The 20,957-nt window shown below is 37.4% G+C and overlaps 1 protein-coding gene across 1 annotated transcript in view; it reads left to right on the top strand.

Moving 5' to 3' along the window:
• The window catches only part of CDK14 (cyclin dependent kinase 14), a 238,452-nt gene that overhangs the window by 83,643 nt on the left and 133,852 nt on the right, over nt 1-20,957 (top strand). Inside the window, exon 5 of the mRNA XM_042817068.1 lies at nt 11,268-11,347. Within this exon, the coding sequence (XP_042673002.1) occupies nt 11,268-11,347 (80 nt within the window). The remainder of the gene's footprint in view (nt 1-11,267; nt 11,348-20,957) is intronic.

Raw genomic sequence — 20,957 nt, 5'->3', positions numbered from 1 at the left:
ATTATACGTAACTTTATTCTGCTGCTTCGTAACATCTTTTGCTAAAGCTTTAGAATTTGTTTTGAAAAAGTGTGTAATTAGAGTTTGGATAAGAATGGGTTTGCAGTAAATATCTTGGTCTCTTCCTAATCCTGAAGCAATATTCCTTTACTTGCTGCCTTAGTTTTTTCTCTAAGAACTGAACAGTTCCCATATTACCCAGCACCTCCAATCCAGGCCTTCTGTTTCCAGAAGGAACAGTTGAATTACTTCATAACAGCAGCAGGCAATTCCTTAAGTATAGGGGAAACACTATAGGGCCTATCTGCTCTTTCAAAAAGAGATGTGAACTGAAGCTCTGTTACCACTTTGGTCCCCATGAGAAGTTGAGGAATCAGCAAATGGGAAGGGGCACAAGATCAGGACAGCTCTGGCTCCTTCTGTCCCGTTAGAGTCTTATAGTGCTATTTTCTGGCCGATTGGCTCTGACTGCTTAAAGCATTGCCTGTAATGATACAGGAGTTTTTTCCTATCACCTGGTATAAGGTAAGGCTATGATATGCATCACTGTGTTCCTTGGCTGTCTGTTCAGTGGAAAGGAAAATGGGCAAAACAAGTCAAAAGAGGCCTCTTTTTGTTTTGGCATGTGGCTGATTTTGACTACTGAAGAATTAAACCCTGCAGCACACAGACACAGAGCTTATATGGAGACGCGGGTAGTATGTGCACAGAAAGTGTATTTTCATTGAAACGTTTAAGAATCCCTGATTTTCAACCAACTCGAATGCTTGACTTCATCATTTTGCCAAAATATTTTGGGTATGTGTACTTAACTGTAGTTTAAACTGTAGAATTTAAGATAAGATAGAACTGCTTTGAATGATGTATTCAAAATTCTTGTGCTTAGTATTTATCACCAGGCACCTGCATCAAGTTGTGGGTTTTCCTTTGTTTTCTTTTGTATTAAAAATAAATTTCATGAGGTACGTAGACATCAAGGTAATAGAAATCAAGGGAAAGTTTATTAGCTGTATAAGACATCTACAAACCGAAGGACAATATTGTATTGAGAATTTAATGGTATATTTTCTTCTTAAATAAATTTTGTCATCACATAAAGTGCTGCATGTAGAGCCTATCTTACTAACATTTGGAAAGCTGTAGATAGATATCAAAGTTTGCTTTGTTGTAACATCTAGCAAATATTTTGAGAACAAATTGGCCAAAATACATCTGGAAGAGTGCAAACAGTTCGTATTTTTATCAGTCTTATTATGTATTTACTTGTCTCTGGTGTCGACGCTATTTTTCATCTAACTACTTGGACAGTTTTGATCATCTTAATATTTGTTAATAGCAATGTGATTCATTTCACTTCTTGTGAATGAATCCCATTTTCCATTGTGAGCTCTTTCATGTTCTTATTACCAGCTTAATAAAGTGTACTATGCTATAAATTTGAGTTTTCCAAATCCGCTTTCTATTTTTGTTTATATTTGACTTGAAAATGTTTCATTATGATCCATGATCAGAGTAAATTTGTGTTTTATAGGTTAGTCAATATAGTTGCATAGAAGTGTGTGCAACTCGTAATTCAAATTTATTCCATTAAATGAAAAGATTTTTCAATTTATGGCCTTCTTGAATCTCTGGAATAAAAACCTCTGTTTACATTACAATGAACCGAGGCAGGAGAGAAAGAAAATCTGTTTCATTTCAAAATCAATTTTTTACCCATTATAAAAACGACTGCTAGCTTTCTCATCTACATATCATGTTTCTGTATTTGATACACTCATGCAAATCACTGAGAATGTCTCCCAGAACCGGCTTGTGTTACTGCTGATCATTGGTACTCTGCATGAGGTAGTTCTTGATGGTTTGCATTACCAAAGTTCAAGTGCAGTCATCAGCTGCCTGAAAAAAGGACAGCATATTGTCCTATTACTATAAATATACTATTGCGTACTAAGTTCCAGAACTTTGGTTTCAGATTCTACCAAGGGATTTTAAATTTTTCCAGAAAGACATTTGTATTTGTCATCATTCCTTTGCCTGCAGCACCTAATGAACAGGCAAAGGCGGAGCAGATAACCAGCATGATAATTATTTTGTAAAATAATTTTTGAATGCAATGATTCTTACGTTTCCAAACACATCCTTTGCTGAACACTCTTGACATGAAAATTGACACTGCTAGATAGTTTTGATACTTCTAAGACTTCAGCAATGTTTTTACTCATTTTTACTCATGGTACCCTTGGCTGCATTAGGAGGAGTGTTGCCTGCAGGCAAAGGGAGGTGGCTCGCCTCTTCTGTTCAACCCAAAATATTCCTTAACAGTCTATTGGTTCACTAGAAGAAGAAACATACAGAACTACTGGAGAGAGTCCAGAGAAGGGCCACAAAGATGTTAAAGTGTTTGGAGCACCTCTCTTATGAGAAAAGGCCTAGAGAGCTGAGATTGGTTACCATGGGGAAGATGAGGCTCAAGGAGATCTCATTAATGTCTATAAATGCCTGAAAGGAATATGCAGTGAAAATGGAGATAGGCTCTGTTCAGTGCCCAGTGCCAAGACAAGAGGCAATGGGCACAAATTGGAACACAGGAGATTCCCCCTAAACATCAGGAAGAACTTCTGGACTGTGCAGTGCCACAGTGGCACCCAGAGTGGGATCTCTTCCTCAGACAAATTCAGACGCCACCTCGGTGTGAGCCTGAGCACCTTGCTCAGGGTGTCCTGTTGGAGCAGGAGCTGGGCCACATGGACTCAGAGATATCTTCCAACTTCAGCCATGCTGTGATTCGGACACTGTAATAACGTTATCATTTAGAAGTTAAGAATTTCTGAAATTTGAATATTGTAGTAAATTTGAATCCATGATCCATTGGGAATGCAGAGTCCATACCAAGCCCTCCTTGGATCTGTTCAACTCAACAGAAATTTCAAGAAATGCCATATAGCAGAAAGTCATTTTAAAAGTAGTCTTCTTTTGTAGAATTGTTTGGTAAAATCTTGAGAATTATGTTTCTTTTTTTTTTTTCTTCTAAATATCTGCCTGTGATCTCTTTTAATGAGGAATCCTTCAGCCTTTTAGATTATACCCCACTGATCATAATGACAGAATAAAAATCCCACACTTCTAATTTACTGCTTGAAAAGATGAATAGACAAATAGCTGCCTACGAAGACGTAGAATCAACCATTCCTTTTTTGAAGGAATATGTGCAGTAACTTGCCTTCATGAGAAGCCTTGCATTTTGGAAATGGGGCAGGATCGGAAGTACCAAGCCCTTGTCTCCCTTTTAAACATGATTTTTCTGTCTATGTGAGAGTCTGTGATAGCATCCCAGGAATGTGAAATGAAGCAGGCTAATTCCTCTTAACGGATGATGGATTTTTCTTTTTGTAGTCAGATAAAAGTGGTTCCCTGGAGTGTGGGGAAGCAGCAGAATGAACAGAACTGAGTGACTGAGGAAACTGAAACACTGCTCTCTCAGACTGGGCTTTTCTGTTTATTGCAGAAATAGCCATGCAAACATTTGTTTCTTCACTGACAGTGGTTGCATCAATGGGCAAATCTATTTGAATTCACATGTTGAACTTCAGACACACATAATAAAGCTTATTTTTGGCATATTCATTTTCCACTTTCTCCCAGGTTAATTTATTACTTTACTTGGTTGCGTAAAACCCCAAAAGGATTCTTACTGTCTGTATTGAAATTCAGATCACCTTGCTGCTAGTATTTCTAGTAAAATTCTGGAGAAATAGACCTAGTATTTTGCTAGATACACTCTAAAAAATGTTGCAAGTTAAACTGGATTTGTATTTTTTACTAATGCTGTGAACATGTCATCTCTTGTAATAACTTTGAATTAAAGTAAATTTAATCCTACTGAAGTTGGTTTGAGAGGCAAGTGATGGACAGTTTCACTCACAATCTCCCTTTTTTTTTTTTTTAAGGATTGTTTTCCATGGTTTCAAGTTATTGTTGAGACAGATTTACAGAAATTAATATAATATGAGTATTGTGGCTTAACTCTTCATCTCAATGTACTTTTAGGGGCAGCTTTAGAAAATATTACTGTATTTGTAAGTAGTTTGCAGGAAATAAGTTAGAGAAATAGGTTCCTTTGGAATCATTGTATCATTTCTGTTTGCAGTAGAACTGAAGAAATGCTGTCTGTCTTTATGGACACACACATCTTTTTGCTAGACCTTGTGCTTCTTTCCTCTTGAGCATTGCCGTAATTGTACCTGAATTTAAAGCAATGGAACCTTGCTTGATCTGTGCCAAATAAATGTTGACGTGAGCCCTGAGAGTCTAGTGATGAAGCCAGGGACAGCAGGAAGGAGATGCACTTTAATGGGAACCCCTTGCAGAGCAGTGTGAAGGCATCCTGTACTTACCCTGGGAACTCCGCTTACTGCCCCTAAGGAAAAACCCTGTGCTTTTGGCAATATTATGTGCTGGCATGGTTTCCATCCTCTTCTCCCACAGTGTTTAATTGCCTTTTAAGCTATAGGCAAAGAATTAAAGCAGATTACTTCAGTTAAAGTGATGTGATCTGTGACTGCTTCTTGCACAGCATGGAGCTGTGTTCTGAGAAGCAAGCCAATGGTATATCTGCCAGTTTCCCTGCTGTGATCTCGACCTATTTCTTGCTTCTCCATATGATTTTTAGTGTACAAGTTTTCACTGAGCTGTGCACAAAGTACTGCAATAATATGCAGAACTCGTAACAGAGAGATCAATTTATATAATTTTGCCTAAAATTTTCCACAAAATTGCATAGTTTCACACAATGTATCCCATGTAAAATGCTTGCCCTAAATTCAGTTGTTTTCCCCTACTCTTCTAACTTTTAACATGAGAAATGTTCTGGTGGGATGCAGAGTGGTGTCCTGTCCCAGCTGGTGCTGTCACCCAAAGCCCACAGAGGCTGTGGGATGTTCTTCTACTGAGGTGCTGCTGCAATTTTTGTTTGAAATTGGATTGAAACCAGGGTGATTCCAGAGTGTACCAAAAGATGAAAGGCTTTTTTTTTTTTTTTTTTTTTTTCCTATGCAGAGCATTTTACATTCATATCCTTCAAAGGCAGTACTTTTTTTCCATTCACACAAAAATCAATAAGAAATTAGAGGTATAAAACACAGATCTTATAGAGAAATATTGCTCAGAAAGGCAGTGCCCATGCCCCGCACCAGCTGTGGTTCCTAGCAATATTATTCTTGTGGCAACAGGGAATAGTAGAATGATCAGTGGAAACCACCTGTGTTTGTTGTTGGCATGAAGTATTGTAGAATGCTTTATGAAAAATGGCTGACTGAAGTATTTCATATAAATGTTTGTGGATGGCTGCTCACAAGAAAAAAAAATCACCTAGGGATTTTCATTTTTATGTTTTGATGTACATCCTTTACAGAGAATGCCTGACAGGGCTAATTGCTATTCCCACTTTATTTTTCTTTTAAACTGCAGTATTTAATTTATTTCTCTTGAAACCTCCACAACTCTTCTATTGCCTTTCCTTTTGTTTTATGTACAATCTACTGCAAGTGCTGTAGGCTTCAGATAGCCCAAAGAACTTGACGTCATTTTGTTTGTCACACTTCTGCTCTTTAGCCATTCCCTTAGCTTTAATCCATGCCAGCATGAAGTATTATATTCAGATGCTCCCTGGTATGCTTTATGTGCAGCAGACCAGTTCACAGATAAATCTTTTGGCCAATTTCTTTAGATGGAATATTTCAGAATTGTTATGGTTTCTGTTGCCTTAGTGACTTACACTTTCTGAACTGTTTCTTTTCTTGCAAACTGTTCAAAATCAGTGTTCACCTTCAAATGAGACTGCTTTTATCCGAGGGGTACCAGATGGCTGGAAAAGGAATATATATTCATGAATTATGAAAATACACTTCATAGTTACTTTATAGAGCAGCCTGATTTGTTTTCTGTTGTTTATTTTTCCTTTTTCTCCTTCAGTTTCTATTTTTAGCTGATATGCTTTGAATATTTTGTAGGCTGCTCTTCACTGTAAATTTGAAAGTCAACATGTCATAAAGCATGTAAGTAGATGGTTTATAAACATTGCTAGTATTATTAATCTTTCATAAAAAGTATAACTAGAAGTTGAACTTGATGCAAGACTAATAACAACTTGATGCTGAACTAAAATGCCAAATGGTGGAAAAAATATGAACATGGTCTAAGTACCAAAGGAGGTTATTAAATAATTTTTCTTTCAGAAAGCATTTTAAAATCATGCAGGCTTGAAGATCTTAACTGGAAGATGAATTGTTGACTATATTAAACACTTAATGAGTGAATTTGTGTTTAAAAGAAACACTGTGAGGCTGTTTTCTGTATTTGTATATATTGAAGACTGCATTATGCTCTGTATGCTGTGCTTCAACCTTCAAAGTAGTTTGCAAAGGTGACAAAGTATCATCTCTGGAGACAGCTGTGGGAACGAGGGAAGAAAATCCATTGTATTTCCCAGGACTGCAGAGAAGAATCTGGCAGAAAAATCAGAACAGAACATAATTATATTGAATACAACTGTGAGGAATGACGCTGTTATGTATATGTACGATTGGGATCATAGAGCCATAGAATGGCTTGGGTAGGAAGGGACCTGAAAGTCCATTCAGTCCCACCCTGCCATGGACAGGGCCGCCCCCCAGCAGCTCAGGCTGCCCAGGACCCATCCAAGCCTGAGTGCTGTCAGGGATAGGGCACCCACTGCTCTCTGGGCAGCAGTGCCAGTGCCTCACCCGCTCTGAGTGAAGGAAGGTAGAGAAAACAAGTGAGGTGAGCAGCTGCCTTAAGGTGAATATGTAGGTTGGGAGCTAGAGGGACCTGGGGTAAATACTGTGCTGCTGCTCTCTGGTTCCCACTCAAGCGAGGGCTGCGGTGTTTCTTCTATGAGGTTAATTTGAGTCTTGTGAAGAACTAGATCCGCAGCTTCCAGTGACACTACTTGTTAATAATTTAAATGTGTCATGTCTCTTGGAACTCTTTGATTATTTTTTTTAAAAATGCCCTAATAAGCATTAGCAATGTGAAATGCCTTTAAACCACCAGTTCCTTTTAAAGTAAAGTTTTTCTTTTAGGATGGAGGTTAAAAGATGGTAGAACTCGGAGAAAGTGATGAGCCATGTTATTTCCTCTCTTATTACACAGTAGGGCTCTAGAAGGACTATAAATGCTTTTTTGTGAATTCCAAGTATAAGTCCTTCATATTTAGAGAAATATAATCTATGTTTACTGTATTTTGTGGTAGTGGTTAAAAGAATCATGAAAAATTAGGAATTAGTTACTCTTTTGTGAAGTAATCTGAGGTGAGTAAATGCAGAGGGACTTGGCTTCTGACAGGTTTCTGTCATAGGAAACTTTTGGCAGAAGTTTCGTTAGGCCACCATGGCCTGGTTTAGGTTTTAGATGTGTTTTTGATATTACATTTCTTCTTAAAAGTCAATTTCTTGAAGTAAGTATCAAAATCATGATTATCACAGCAATGCTGATGAATGATTTTACTTTGCTGGAGTGTTCCTAGGCTTCGCATATGCTAGAGTTGTGAGCTAAGCCTCACCTCCAGCCAGCAGTACAACCCTCTAATAGATAAGCAGATTGAAACCAGGGCAGCAGATTTTATGTTATTTGAATCTTGAATATGTGATGCTTAGAACATTTATTGCATCTAAATGTAACTGAAGAACTTGTGAAAATAGTGCTATGGTATTCTTTTGTTCTCTTTGCAACATTATCAGCATCCCCAGTGTTACCTCCAGTAAAGGCCATTAAGTCATTAGTTCGCTCGTATTCTTTATATTGAAAACACTACTATATGTTCTTAATGATGCATTAAAGCACTGAATCATTTATAATCTTCTATACTTTTTCAAAAATAGTCATTTATATCAATGTATTTAGTTTGGCAACACCAATATGAGCTGATTTATGAAAAGCTGAAAGACAGATTAAAACATCTGGCTCTTTTTTCTTTTTTAATATAATATACAAATTTTTACCATTTGCCAAATAAAAGTATTTGGACTCTTTTTTCTTTTGCCCGCAGTGCATATAAAATCTGAAATGTATTAGAAGTTATTATCTAACTTTAAAATGCTGAGTTTTCATGAATTGGAAAACTAAGCGGCAGCTGCTGGTGATTTGCCTAAAATTACAAAGTAAAATCTCTGTGTAGTCATTAGAGAGGCTTCAGTAATTTTATCCTTTTCCTGAAGATTTTGGATAAGAGAAAGAACTCTTAGTTTAGGAAAGTGGAAAGCTTTCATATTAGAAAATAGGAATTTTTTAATCATTATTATGCTTAGTAGAAATTAATGGGACAGTTAAGAGAATGAAAAATCCTCGACCATGTGAAGTGTATTGTGAGATGCCATGAAACTTTCCTTTGGGCAACAAACAAGGAAGGTGGCTTAATGAATCCTAGGCGTTGAAAGGCACAGAGCATTGGCTTCAACCTTCTAAAATACTCTCTGCCTGTCAGTTTTCCTAGTTGTATATAAAAGTAATAAAAACAGCGAGCATACTTTGTGAGTTGTGTAAGACAAATGTGAAATAATGTCTGGGGGGGACTTCTGCTAACCTGATCACTGCTTAAGTCTCCAAAGCCAATGCTGGTGGGTTACAGAGTAGGCTTCTCCATGTCTGGTTATTAGGTTTTTTTTTTTCTTTTCGCAATGTTTCTAAAGAAATTGCCACATTATCTTGGCGAGTCACCACAACATTTAATGATGCAACTGCCTTGAACTCATGGTGAGCTGCTTCTCAAAGGGGTGGTCCCGCTTCTTCTCGTACCTTTTCTAGTGTTGTGGTTGATTTATTTTTCTTTTTAAAATATGAAATATGCTTTCGTCTTTTTTTTCAGAAAATATGATTTAAATTTTTGGAAGGGCCAGTTTCCAATCTTTTCCTATTTAAGCTCAGTAAGTGTTTTGCTGTTGGGTCTGGTAAGAACGAGAGCTGATACAAGACAGCAGCAGGGATTTAGCAGGAGCACAGCTGTACCCCGAGGTAGCCATTAGCTCATCACTGCGGTATCGTCTAACTGCAGCCCGAGGTTGCATCAGTGGAAGAGCAGCTAAAGGATGCAGCTAAACATACTCACCTATCTCTTTTAATTGATGATACTTCATCAATTCTCATACCTCCAGATGTACACTTAAAAATTGTCCTGTTTATAGAAAAATGAGCTCAAGAAAAAAGTTCTAATGACTGAGGAGTATATGAGACCAATGAGGCTGCTTTTGAGAAGTTATAGGTGGATATTTAGGATACAAACAACAATAAAATGGAGTAAGCAATCCCAGAGAAATACTGTTTAAGACTAGCTCTGTAATTTTAGTAGTGTTAAGAGTTGCTGTGATGTCTGTCAAGATGATGATAGGTACCAATGACAAAGTGGCAGTAATAACTGAGTAGCACAGCCCACCTACTGTGTTTGAGAGCACTCTGTAATTGTGAATCCATCAAAGCAAGTCCATACTACTGTTGTTTGTGTTATTACTGTTAATAAGTCAGTGAAATGCAGAACTTTGGATTACAAAAAGCATAATCTGTATGTTAGGTGCTAATTTTTGGTCACTCTGGCAAGAGTCCAAATCCACATTCCTTAGTACCTTGGTGATCTGCTTTTTGCATATCTTTTACATTGTATTCTTTGAGTAGAGCATTCATCCTGTTCTTGATCAGAAGAATGAACTTTCTTATTCAAATTCCTCCTGCAGTGTTACTTCATTTACTGTACAATAATCAAGTTATCCAGGTGTCTATCTTATATATATATGTGGTGGGTGGGCTGCTGTATTGACAGAGGAACAGGAAACTACACATGGTATGAGCCACATGTCTGTGATCAGTCTTTCTACTTCTGCTTTTATTAAGATTTATTTTCCTGTCTGTGCATCCTGTACAGCATTTCTTGGGGCAAGATTTTGGTAATCATGAGGATAAATCCAGATAATGCAGTGGGGCTAAGCTGCTGATTGTCTTTCAACAGTGATTAGTGTCTTGGGACTGGAGCTGGTGCTCGTCTCAAGTAAGAACAGTTGGAGGTGATGAGTAAGCCATCTTTTGATAACCAGAGTTTCTTAAGTTGCTCAGTGTCATTGTGAGATGCGCTGTGTAGGTGTAATGAAAATCTGGCAATAGTGAAAGTTAAGCAGAAGAAATAATACTGTGGCCTTACTGAAGCTACATGAGTGCATAAATTAAAAGCCTAAGGAAGAGAAATTCAGATTTGGTAGGTGTCTGTGTCATCTTGCTTAGAAAAATGCATACATCTTCTGGAGCCCAGTGCAATAGGGAAATGCATCTATGTCTACAGGAGTGTGAAATCTCCAAACCTTCCTTGGGCTTTGTGGCTATAAGGGTTAATTTTGCTTTTACAGAGAGAAAAGGAAATAGTAATTTTTATTTGGCACATTTGGATAACCTACCCTTACCATTTCTTCTCATACCACAGGAGTCTGTTAAAGGTTCAGAAGTATGAGCTTGTTCTTGAGGAATTGATATTAATCTTTAATTTTCATTCCGTTTTTGTGATATTTAATTTGCATGAAGAGAACCCACTGGATTTTTTTAAGGCTTAAATGGGGTTTTTGTGTAGTGAAATTTTGAGTTCTAGAAGTGAAACCAACCAAATAGATTGGAAAATAAAGTGGTTTCTGTTGGTGCCTTTGAGTACCAAATATTTTTAATGTTATAAAAGTGAATCATTAAATTAAAATTAGCCTGGGCCATGTATTCAAGAAAGTACCTCAGGAACAATCCTGCCCTGAAGGGAAATGACCAGAATGACCTAAAAATATTTCCCATCTCAAACTTCCATGGCTTTTGGAGGGTAGTAATTATAGGTGTGATGCAGTAGAAAGAAAGCAATCAATACAAATATGGATTTTCTGCTCGTTGAAGGATTGATGAGAATTGTATGCCTTTTTGCTTGAACATTTTGATCAAATAACGGATAGAAGCATGTTTTTCAATGTGCTACTTCTTAACAAAGCTTTGGTTTAGTGCTGCAATAGAAAGGAAACAGGCTGACTCACAGAACACTGAGATCATTTCTTGGATTGCTTATGAGTGTGAAAATGTAAAGTTGACATTATGGAAGCTATGAAGCATTTCTTACATTGCTATAAATGAATCACTGGTATTGACAAGAAGAAATTGAATAAGTACATGATAGGAAATAAGTTCTCTTATGAGAAATACTATTTCTGCTTTAATCTTTTTAAAATTTCTTTCCCTTTTAGGGTTAATGGAAAGCTGGTGGCCCTGAAGGTGATAAGGTTACAAGAAGAAGAAGGAACCCCATTTACAGCTATTAGGGAAGGTATGCGTGGGAATGATTATACGTGTTGGGGTTTTTTTGTTTGTTTGTTTGTTTGTTTTTTGTAATTTTGTTGCACTTCTTATTGCAGTGCAGTGCTATAGTGAACAGCTTGGGAATTCAAATATGATTGTGTTCTTTGTGGGAAGAAACTTCGCTGCTTCAAAAACAAAGCCTGTAGTGTGGGAGCTCTTGTTAAATAATGCAGTTCTGCCTCTGCTGTGGCTTGCATTAGATTTACTATACCAATGAGTACTTAACAGCACAGCAGTGTTTAAGGTGGGTGTGAGAAATCTCTCTGGAACATGAAGAAGCCGTATAAATGGTGTTTCTTGTCTAGAGGGCAGCAGGTTAAAATGAAGGTGGATGTAATTTTTCATGTACATGCAGCATGAAAAGAAGAAAGCACTTATTAGTAAAGACAATCAGAAGATCAGGTCACAAAAAGTAGAAGTATCATAAAAGCTGTGTGTAGTTCGGGATAGCTTTTGTTTGTTTTCCCTTCCCTGTGGGCTCCGACCTTTGGGGCTTGGGAATAACTCCTCTCCTGCTCACTCTGAGAGGTCTGTCATGCTTTCTGCTCTGCTCCCTTCATTCTTCTTGTCAGCCTCATGCTCCTAGCTGACAGCTGCGTGATTTGAGCTGGGCGTTCTTCAGCTCCTCTGGAGAAATTGTTGAGCCTCCTCTGTTGGATGGCACGAAATATGAGCTTTGGTAGAGAAATAACAAACAAATTAGCATCACACTGCTGACTCAAACTCATGAAATTAGTCCAGAGCTGGAGAGATGGAGACTTGCAACTTTTGAGGTGTCATTTAAAATTGTGTTGACTATCAGCATCATTCCAGCAGCATACCAGTATGAAAGACTTTGGAAAGAGATGTACTACAACATCTGAAAGAGACATATCTACGACTATGATAGCTCTGGCTCACGTTACCATACATGCACATTATTATTTTTTTTAAATTAGGACAGCACTACTACACAGATGACTGAAATTAGAATTTGGACTCATCTTCAGTGTTATTTGCCCTTTTCTAATTGTCCCAGACTAAATGAAGGGACAAGGCCCCTTAGTCAGCCAGCACAGCTCAAGAAAAATCTGCTCAACAGTTTCTCATTCTTACTTTTTTTTTTCAGTCTTACACTAATCACTGACACTAATCAATACACTATAAGAGCTTATACTACCATTTCCTTTTAATTTTCCAGCTATGTTGATGAGCATGCTCAAGGTGGATTAGATGCTGCTAAGGGGATAGCAACAGCTTCCTTCAGTTCTAACAAGCCCATAGCTGTAGCATTGCTGTCAAATAATCCAAGAGTGGCACACCACTGTGGAAATTACCTTCCTAAAGTTACACTTGTAATGTACTGCTCCTTACCTTTCTAACCCTAACATTTTTGGGGTGACAAAATCAAAACAAAGAAAACAAAAGCAAGAGTTTATCCAGGAATAGATTTTTCCCCTTTCCATCTTATGTCTGGATTGTCTGCCTTCTACACAATACTGGTTGGACTTTATTTCTTCTAATAATTTCCACAAATGTGAATGAAGTTCAGCTACCCAGGAAACAAGGTCACTTCTATGCATGCAAAGAAAATCAAACAACAAATCCACTCTTAACCTGATTTTGACCTAGCCTATCCAAAAGTCTACAAAAGTAAAAAAAAAAATAAACAAAACCACTTTCATTAGCCTAGTAATCTTTGGCTCTAGTCCCAGCCTAGATTAGTGTTTAGAAATACAAGACATGAGTATAGCCCTATCAAAATCAGTGACACATCACATGCGTAAGAAAATATACATGAATTAATAACCTTAAGAGCTTTGTTAGACAAGAGCTTTGTTTTATTAATACTGAGTATAAGAATTTTAACGAACCATAACCACAGTGCTCTAGGAAGAGCTAAAATAAAATCTCCTTCAATGATAGCATGAACATTTTTTTCATGCAATGAGATTCTATAATTAAAAAAAAAATTCAAGTGTAAAATCTCTACTGTTGCTCCCAAGAATATTTATTTATACTGAGCTCATACAACAAACTATCTACAAAAGAAAAAAAACCCACATTATTCTGTTTTTTACAGTTATAACATTTCATCTTTCATCCAGACCGAGCTCTCATTAAAAAGCCTTTAAAGTGTCACTAAGCAGGCATAAGAAGGCTTGTATGTACTACATTCTCTTATTAAATCAGTACTGTATCAACTAAAAGACTGAAGAATAGTAAACATATTTGAAAGGCAGGCTCGTACACCTTGAACTCAGCATTTCAAACACTGAACACTGTGCTCGTAGCCCTCTACGCACCTCGTTATCATGGCACAGCTGCAGGAACAGGCAACTCCCAGAAAAAAAATGTAGATCAATATGAATAAGTGTGTCAGATCATTCAATAGTTATGATTTAAACAAAGCATAGCACAAGGACTACAGAAATTCCTTTCTATATTGGCCACCCACGGTTTTCCCTCCTTTGTAGAAGAGCTGCCTTTAAAATGCAAAATGTAGCACAACCTTAAGCTGGGTTTTTTGAGCACAGGATATCAGCCTCAGTAACCTGAGATATTTGGCCAGTCTGTCCCCAGGCTGGCTCAGGGCACCTGCAGACAGAGCTGAATGCACGAGGGCAGAAGCAAGGGACAGTAAAACTGCAGGTCTGGGACTTTGGCTGTGATGCCTATGGAACCACACCCCTCACATCAGGGTCTACACTGTGGTGATTTAATGCTTATTCTCTAATTTTCTGTCAGTGTAAGGCAAATTTAGGCAGAAGTTTGTTTGTAAATTGAAACTACTGTATGCTGATTGTTTAAAGTGGTGTAGAATGTGTTTTTTTGTAAAATGGTGAGAGAAAATAGCATACCTGCATTGTGTTCCTACTGGAATGCTGTGTAATGTTAACTGGGGGAAGCTATAAACTGAAATCTTCAATAGTGGCCATGCTGAGGGAGTTTTGTAAACGTCTGTGCACAGGAAAGCATATTGTTACTCTTGTGACAGATACAGAATGAAGCTGAATGGAAACCAAAAGTAGGAGGAGAAAAGATTAAGAGGAATAATATGATGTAGAGTTTATATATGGATTATGTGACTGTGGAAATAAACACTAACTTATCTGAAACAAAAAAAAAAAAAAAAAAAAAAAAGAAAAGAAGAAGAAATAGTGAACAATCAAACATCTAAAAAATACCAACTTACCAGAAGCAGGGTGAGAAAAATCATGATTTTTCAACCTGCCCAGGTGAGATTTACCTAGAGCTTCAGTGAAGTATTTCTGCTTTCACAGTAGCTGTGGTTTTCTGTCTTCCACAAAATAATAAATATCAAAGCTGAATGAAAGTAGGTAAACAGGGCTTGTTTGTCAGCGCTGCTTGGCTCTTTCCCTGAATTTGTAGAACAAAATTCAGAGGTGGACTTTGCTAAGAATCTTTCAGTTTGCCCGAGTCAGTTGCATCCACTTAGGCTTTCATTTAGTGGGGTGCAGTTTGCAGGATGTTGTGCTCTGAATTTAACCCAGTCAGTCTAGGACAATAGAATCTACTTCTGAAGAGCCTGAAACTAAAAAGAATGATTGTATGTATGTATATGACTGAATTAACCTAACCAGAATGTGGTGCAGGTTTCCCTCCTGTTTGTACAACAGCAGATTATCATTCTATCCAAAATGTGCTGCGACTTTGATAGCTGAGACAGTATGGAGTCTGGCAGTCATCTGCACACTATTTTCTCACATGAACTAAATTCAGTAGAATACAGATTAGCCAGTGATTGGTTCTCTGTGTTGCGTAGTTGTGTTTTATTCTTTCACTGCAACCCTCATTATTGGTTTTTTAGAGACGCCTCAGCAGCAGAGTCAGTGTGATTAAATCCACTGCAGCCAGCAGAAAAGTTCAATGACCTAAACTTTATCTCACATATTTCATTCCCTTAATTTCCTGTAATATCATACTTTCATCTGGGCTAAATACTGAACTCCATGATAGGTTACAAATCTGAAAGCAACTTGACTTACTATTCCGTAGTTATTGTCTTTGGTTTCAGAGTAATAATATTCCTTTTAGCCTGCAGGACAAAGATTCCACTTTTTAGGTACATATGTAGATAAGCACACCCTGGTTTTTACTACTATGACATTGCTTGTGCAGTTACTTGGGCAATAAAATGTTTTTCCTATCCTAATCATGAATACTGTTTTGTATTTGGTTTCCAACTTCCTCCTGTGGAAATATTGATGTTTCTTTATTCTTCTTAATGTGATTTACTATTATTATTAAAACTTTATTCTATTGTTTTATTATATAGGTATGTTTTATTTTTGATAGGCCTAAATCATATTTTGAAGCATCATCTAAACCAGGTACGCTTTGAAGGTAATTTGATGCTTTGCCATCTAAAGGTCACAATTAAGCAACTTCTAGTTTATTTCTCTTATTTATTATTATTTTTTTTTACATCTTGCTAGTGAAGTGTACTTGTATTTTACATTCAAAAGTGTTGCTGTGAGAGAGTGTCTCCGTGCCTTTGGTTTGACAGTTGTCCAGATAATAGTTTTTCATATGATCCAGTGGAAAAAAGTTGTTGCTTTTTCACACTGATGTGAAAAATAATGTGTAATTGCCTTGAGAACAGCCACGTGTCTTGTGTTAGACAAAGAACACGACATTTGCTTAACAATTTTCTTAAAAAATTTAAATTAGAGAAAAGTTCACTGTGTATACTGAACTTGTAGGGGGAAGCTCAATGTATTTGATTGCTGGTATAGAACTAATGTGAAGAGAGGCTTAATTCCTGGTCACAAACCAACATCAGAGTTTCAGGCCTCCTTCATCCTTACCTCTGTCTTCCTTTTTCTGGCTTCCCTTCCATGCTACACCTTCTTACCTCTTCCTTACAGGATAAACCTGCCTGGGAATTGTGAAAAATTCCACCAGCAGGCACATTACAATTTTGAAATGGAAAACATGTAGTTTGAATTTCTTCTTTGGAAATAATATAAATGTACATTTTTGTATGCTGTTTGTGAAATCTTGCTTCCTCCCTGTACAGCTATCATTCTTAACACAAGTACAATAGACTCTCACCCCTTAGAAAGGGCTTCGCAATAGCATCCTCCTAAATGAAAAAAGGAATACCTGAAGGGTGTTCAGTGAGGAAATCTGAGTCCCCCTTCATTGTCCCAGTCTCGACAGACTTCCCAAAGTTTGGAGCTTTTCTGAGGCTTCTCGATCTGAATTTGATTGTGAGAAAGGGATAAGTCCTCTTAAAACTGATGCATAGTAACTGCCAAGTAAATATTACAAGATCAGCTGTTCATTGAGAGAGGCTTCTTGGCCAATGTGACTGTGAGATTTATTGCAAAAAATTCCTCATAAGAGCACAATAGAAAATACTGCTTTGTAGTAAAAATACTGCAAGTCATGTAAAACGTTTATGCTTTTATATATACCCAAAAGTAGTACATCTGTACTTGTACCCTCTAAGGAAGTGCTACAGAAGGTTATATTTTTACTCAGTAGACACACTTGTGATCTCATCCTGAAATATTATCTGAAAAAAGCAGATGAATTATTGTACTTGTATCGCTTGTATCCCAGTTCTGTGATTCTGAACTGATATGTAGCATGATAATCTTTAAAATTAAAGTCAACCAATGACATCATGGCACTAGCCAGATGACTCGGGGTGATAGACTTCCTATTCGTTACATGAAGTTGTATCCTGTTGGACAAGGGCACAGAGAAACAATATCTGCGTATTTCTGGAGTTGTTGGTCAATCTACTGCTAGGAGATAAACATGGAAATAACAACTGGAGTCCATTCATTGTATCTCAGTAAAGAGTAAGTTACTTTGTTGGTTTTTATTTTTTTTTCTAAAGTTAATCATCCTTATACCAACAAACAAAGAAAGAAACCACATGTCAAATCTATTCTACCTTTTATGCAGTAGTTTTTTACTTTTAAATTATTTTTATTAAGGAAGCTTGACAACTGGTTTATTGTGAGTGATAGGAGTTTGGAGGACTTTTGCATTTCCTTCATGAAGTCCAGTCAAGAAATTTAAATTTCCATAACTGAAATGCCTTAAAGCTTCATCTGTGTTTGGCTCAGCAAGCCTCAGGGAACTTTAAGAAATTATGTTTAAGAGTGTGGGGATGTAGCTATTCTAAGCATTCACATCATATGAGTTATGATAGAATTTTGGCCTCTTTGTTTTCAGAGGCGGAGGCTAAGTTCTCTCTCCCTAGAAGCTGGATTGATTCAGAGCTCTGAAGTAAAAAATAAACAGGAGCTTGGCTGTAGATTTGGGTATTTTTTTGTTGCCTATAGAGCTGGCAAAGCTGCGGTCTTCTGCAGGCTAAATAGCTACAGCTCAATTAGCTGTAAAGCCAGTGCAGTTTGTAATCATAACAGCTTTGTTTCTCAGTGTTGTTAAAAATAAAGTGCACAAGCCAAGAGCCTCTGGGACAATGTATTACTGAATATTTAAGGTCAAGAAGTATTCAGAGGTAAAGAAACTCCAGAAATGTTTTCTCTCTGATCTCTGTCTGCTGTGGCCATCCTACAGCTTTACATGAGGTGTATGCTGCCTTGAGATAAGAGAGGAGCACAAGATTACAGAATCACAGAATTCTAGGGGCTTCCTATGAGAGATTCCCATATAAGGGTGAGCTGGGTTTTGAAACCTACAAAAAGGGTTCTCCTGTAGTCTTTATCACAAAACAGAAGTTTTTAAATTCCCAAGACTTTTGGATGGTACTTATATACTTTTTCAGTGACGTAGAGAAGTGTATGTTCTTTTCTACTGAACATTAATAATAGAAAAGTAATCTCCAATTTTTTGTTAGTTTTTACAACAGACTCTTATTTTGTTAGGTCAGATTTTTGACCATGCTTGATTTGTGCTTTCTTCCACATTTGAATTTGTTTGATTTGTTTAGGCCTCAAAGAAACATGTTGGATCCTTTGCTCTGTAGGGCTTCAGGGCAGCTGAAGCTTCCACCTCGATGTTACTTTTCTTTTTTTTTTACATTTTACTTTTTTTTAACATTTCAGTGCATGCAAACTGTGTTGTTCTCTCTCCTTTTTGGTGTATTGAACGAAGGCTTCTGTCTATGTGCAGTGCTCAGAAGGGGTAGAAATTGAATAAGTCTGTCCTATTTCTTTCTTTGTTCCTTGCTATTCATAGACGGAACATAACCTTTTTTTTCCCCCCTCTTATACCCTCTAATATGTTAGTCAGACCCTTCTGGAGAGTTGGCATTACATAAATGCAATATAAATGATGACGTTTCCGTTTGGGAATCATGATATAAATTTTAAACTCCTATATGAACTCATATCATGTGGGAAAAGTGTCATGCTTTTCTAACAGTTGTAAATGAAAGTTCCAAATTAAGTGGCTTCATAAAGCTAAATATGTTTCACAGAGTTGTTTGCCCCCTCCCCATATTTTTGCTGTAGGCTGCTGAAGCTGAGCACAGCTTTATTGGTTGAATCTTCATTTAGCACTTTTGAAGTGAAGATGTGACCTTCTGCCTTTCTTTCTTGGGCACAGATAAAGACAAAAGAATGTGGTGGCACTTTAGGGAATTATTATTGTTATTATTTTTATTTATGTTATCATTTCACCATTCAGAGTCCTTTCTTCATGGCTGTTACATTTAGTTTGATGGCAGACCTTTCAGGCTCTGCCCTATTTTTGTTGCAGAAATTGTCAGTATTCACATGGAAAGTGGTGGGTAAGGGATGTTGTGCTAATTCTAGCACTAGGAGCTTCAAAATCCATTCATTCAGGGAAGCCATTGATTCCTCTGCCTAACTCTGCTTACACTTCACCTGAGCTCCATCTTGGCCCAGATGGGACATTCTGCTCCAAAAAGTTTCTTCTGCTCATAAAATCTGTTTTCTTGCCATTTTAAGGCATGATTTAGAACTGTTCTCTGCTGTGCTGTACTTTTATGACAGGAAGGGTAGGAAAAAGTGGCAAATAAAAAATATAGGAAGATAATAAGAGGGGTGCAATCTTTTCTTCATACAAAACTATAGCACATAACTAACTATACATCTTACAGAAACCTTGTGCAGCCCTCATGGCTTTGTTGCTTAAGTGGAAGTGGGTGAGCATGTCTTTTTATTGCATATGCAAATTTAATCTCTTTTTACAGCTATACTACAGCCATAAAATGGAGAGCTCAAGTTAATCTTGCTCAGAGTAACATCAACTTTTTCTCTGTGACTATATATCCCTTGGTATGCTTTGACTGGGGACAGAAATACTAATTGGTTGTTAATCTAAGTGAAGGTTATAGTAAGTTCTGGCATCTCTGCTTGAATTGATTAGAGACCTTTGAGGGGCACACCTTCCAAATACCAATACCATCCATAGTAAGCAAAAGCATGATATCATCTGGTGTCTCTTAAACCTAGCCAATTCTTCAGATTGTTTTGTTCTTTGATATGTCTCCCTTTTATGAAAGGAACAACCCCAGCAACTATACTGTTTAGCCTTGTGACTAAAATGGTGACTTCAAATCTACGTGAAGCTGTTCGTCTTTGTCAAGATCTTTGTATGTGTTTTCTATCACTGCCATGTCCTGAATTTCAAAAATATCTGAGCAAGATATTTTATACTTTTCTCATGCAACTAATAATAGGACTAGAGGGAACGGCCTCAAGTTGTGCTGGAGAAGGTTCAGCTGTTAGGAAATACTACTTTTCTGAAAGGATGGTCAGGCACTGGAATGGGCTGCCCAGGGAGCTGGTGGAGTCACCGACCCTGGAGGTGTGCAAGGAATGTTTAGACATTGTGTTGAGGGACATGGTTTAGTGAGAACTATTAGTGATAGGTGGATGGTTGGATTGGATGATCTTGTAGGTATTTTCCAACCTTGGTGATTCTAAGATGGCAGTTCAGCATCTGAACCAGTTAGCCGTAGTTTTCTCCTTAGCTTTTGTGTCTAGGTCTAGCTTCTGCTAAATGCTGTAGGCTCAGATGTCTGGGTCAGGCCCTTAGGGAGATAACATCGTCTTTTTTCCGCACTCCTGTTTTCCCTTATGCTGAAGACTGTATTGCAAATGTCTTAGTTGTATTCTCCAGTTGTTGCTCGTGTGGGAGATTTATCATTGAGGACGATTGAAATATATAGTTGAAATAAAGTTGATATACATGCTTCATAATAGAGGCTCTTCTTGCAGCAACAATGAATTTACTGCTTTTGGTCTTTATAATCAATACAAAGAGAGAAGCATTTCAAAATCAGAAACTGACCTCTACTGTCATCTTCAAAGAAATGAAAATGAATATCCACATTATTTTTCTTGGGAATTTTCCTCCTGAGTAAGCAATACAAAAAAGAAACTGATAATTCATTGTATTTTTCTAGGATGAAAGGGAACTGGATGGCTCAGAGACTGGTAATAGGGTATCCTGACCTTCCACCTCTGATCCATTTATTAACATATAAGACGTGATAGTGGTGTCTAGTAGGTATCAGTGTGGGATATAGTCCAGAGCTGTAGAATCTGTAATAGTGCATTTTGTGAATTTTTAAGGTCTGGGCCTCTTGGCACAAAGCTCAGCAGCTTCTCATCTGGTAGCGG

This window comes from Centrocercus urophasianus, unplaced genomic scaffold (assembly GCF_019232065.1).
Source record: "Centrocercus urophasianus isolate 14NV4802_14NV808 unplaced genomic scaffold, USGS_Curo_1.0 seq_16, whole genome shotgun sequence".
In the NCBI taxonomy this organism is placed as follows: Eukaryota; Metazoa; Chordata; class Aves; order Galliformes; family Phasianidae; genus Centrocercus; species Centrocercus urophasianus.
Note: the sequence above shows the minus strand (reverse complement) of the source record. Positions and strands in the feature narration are given on the sequence as shown.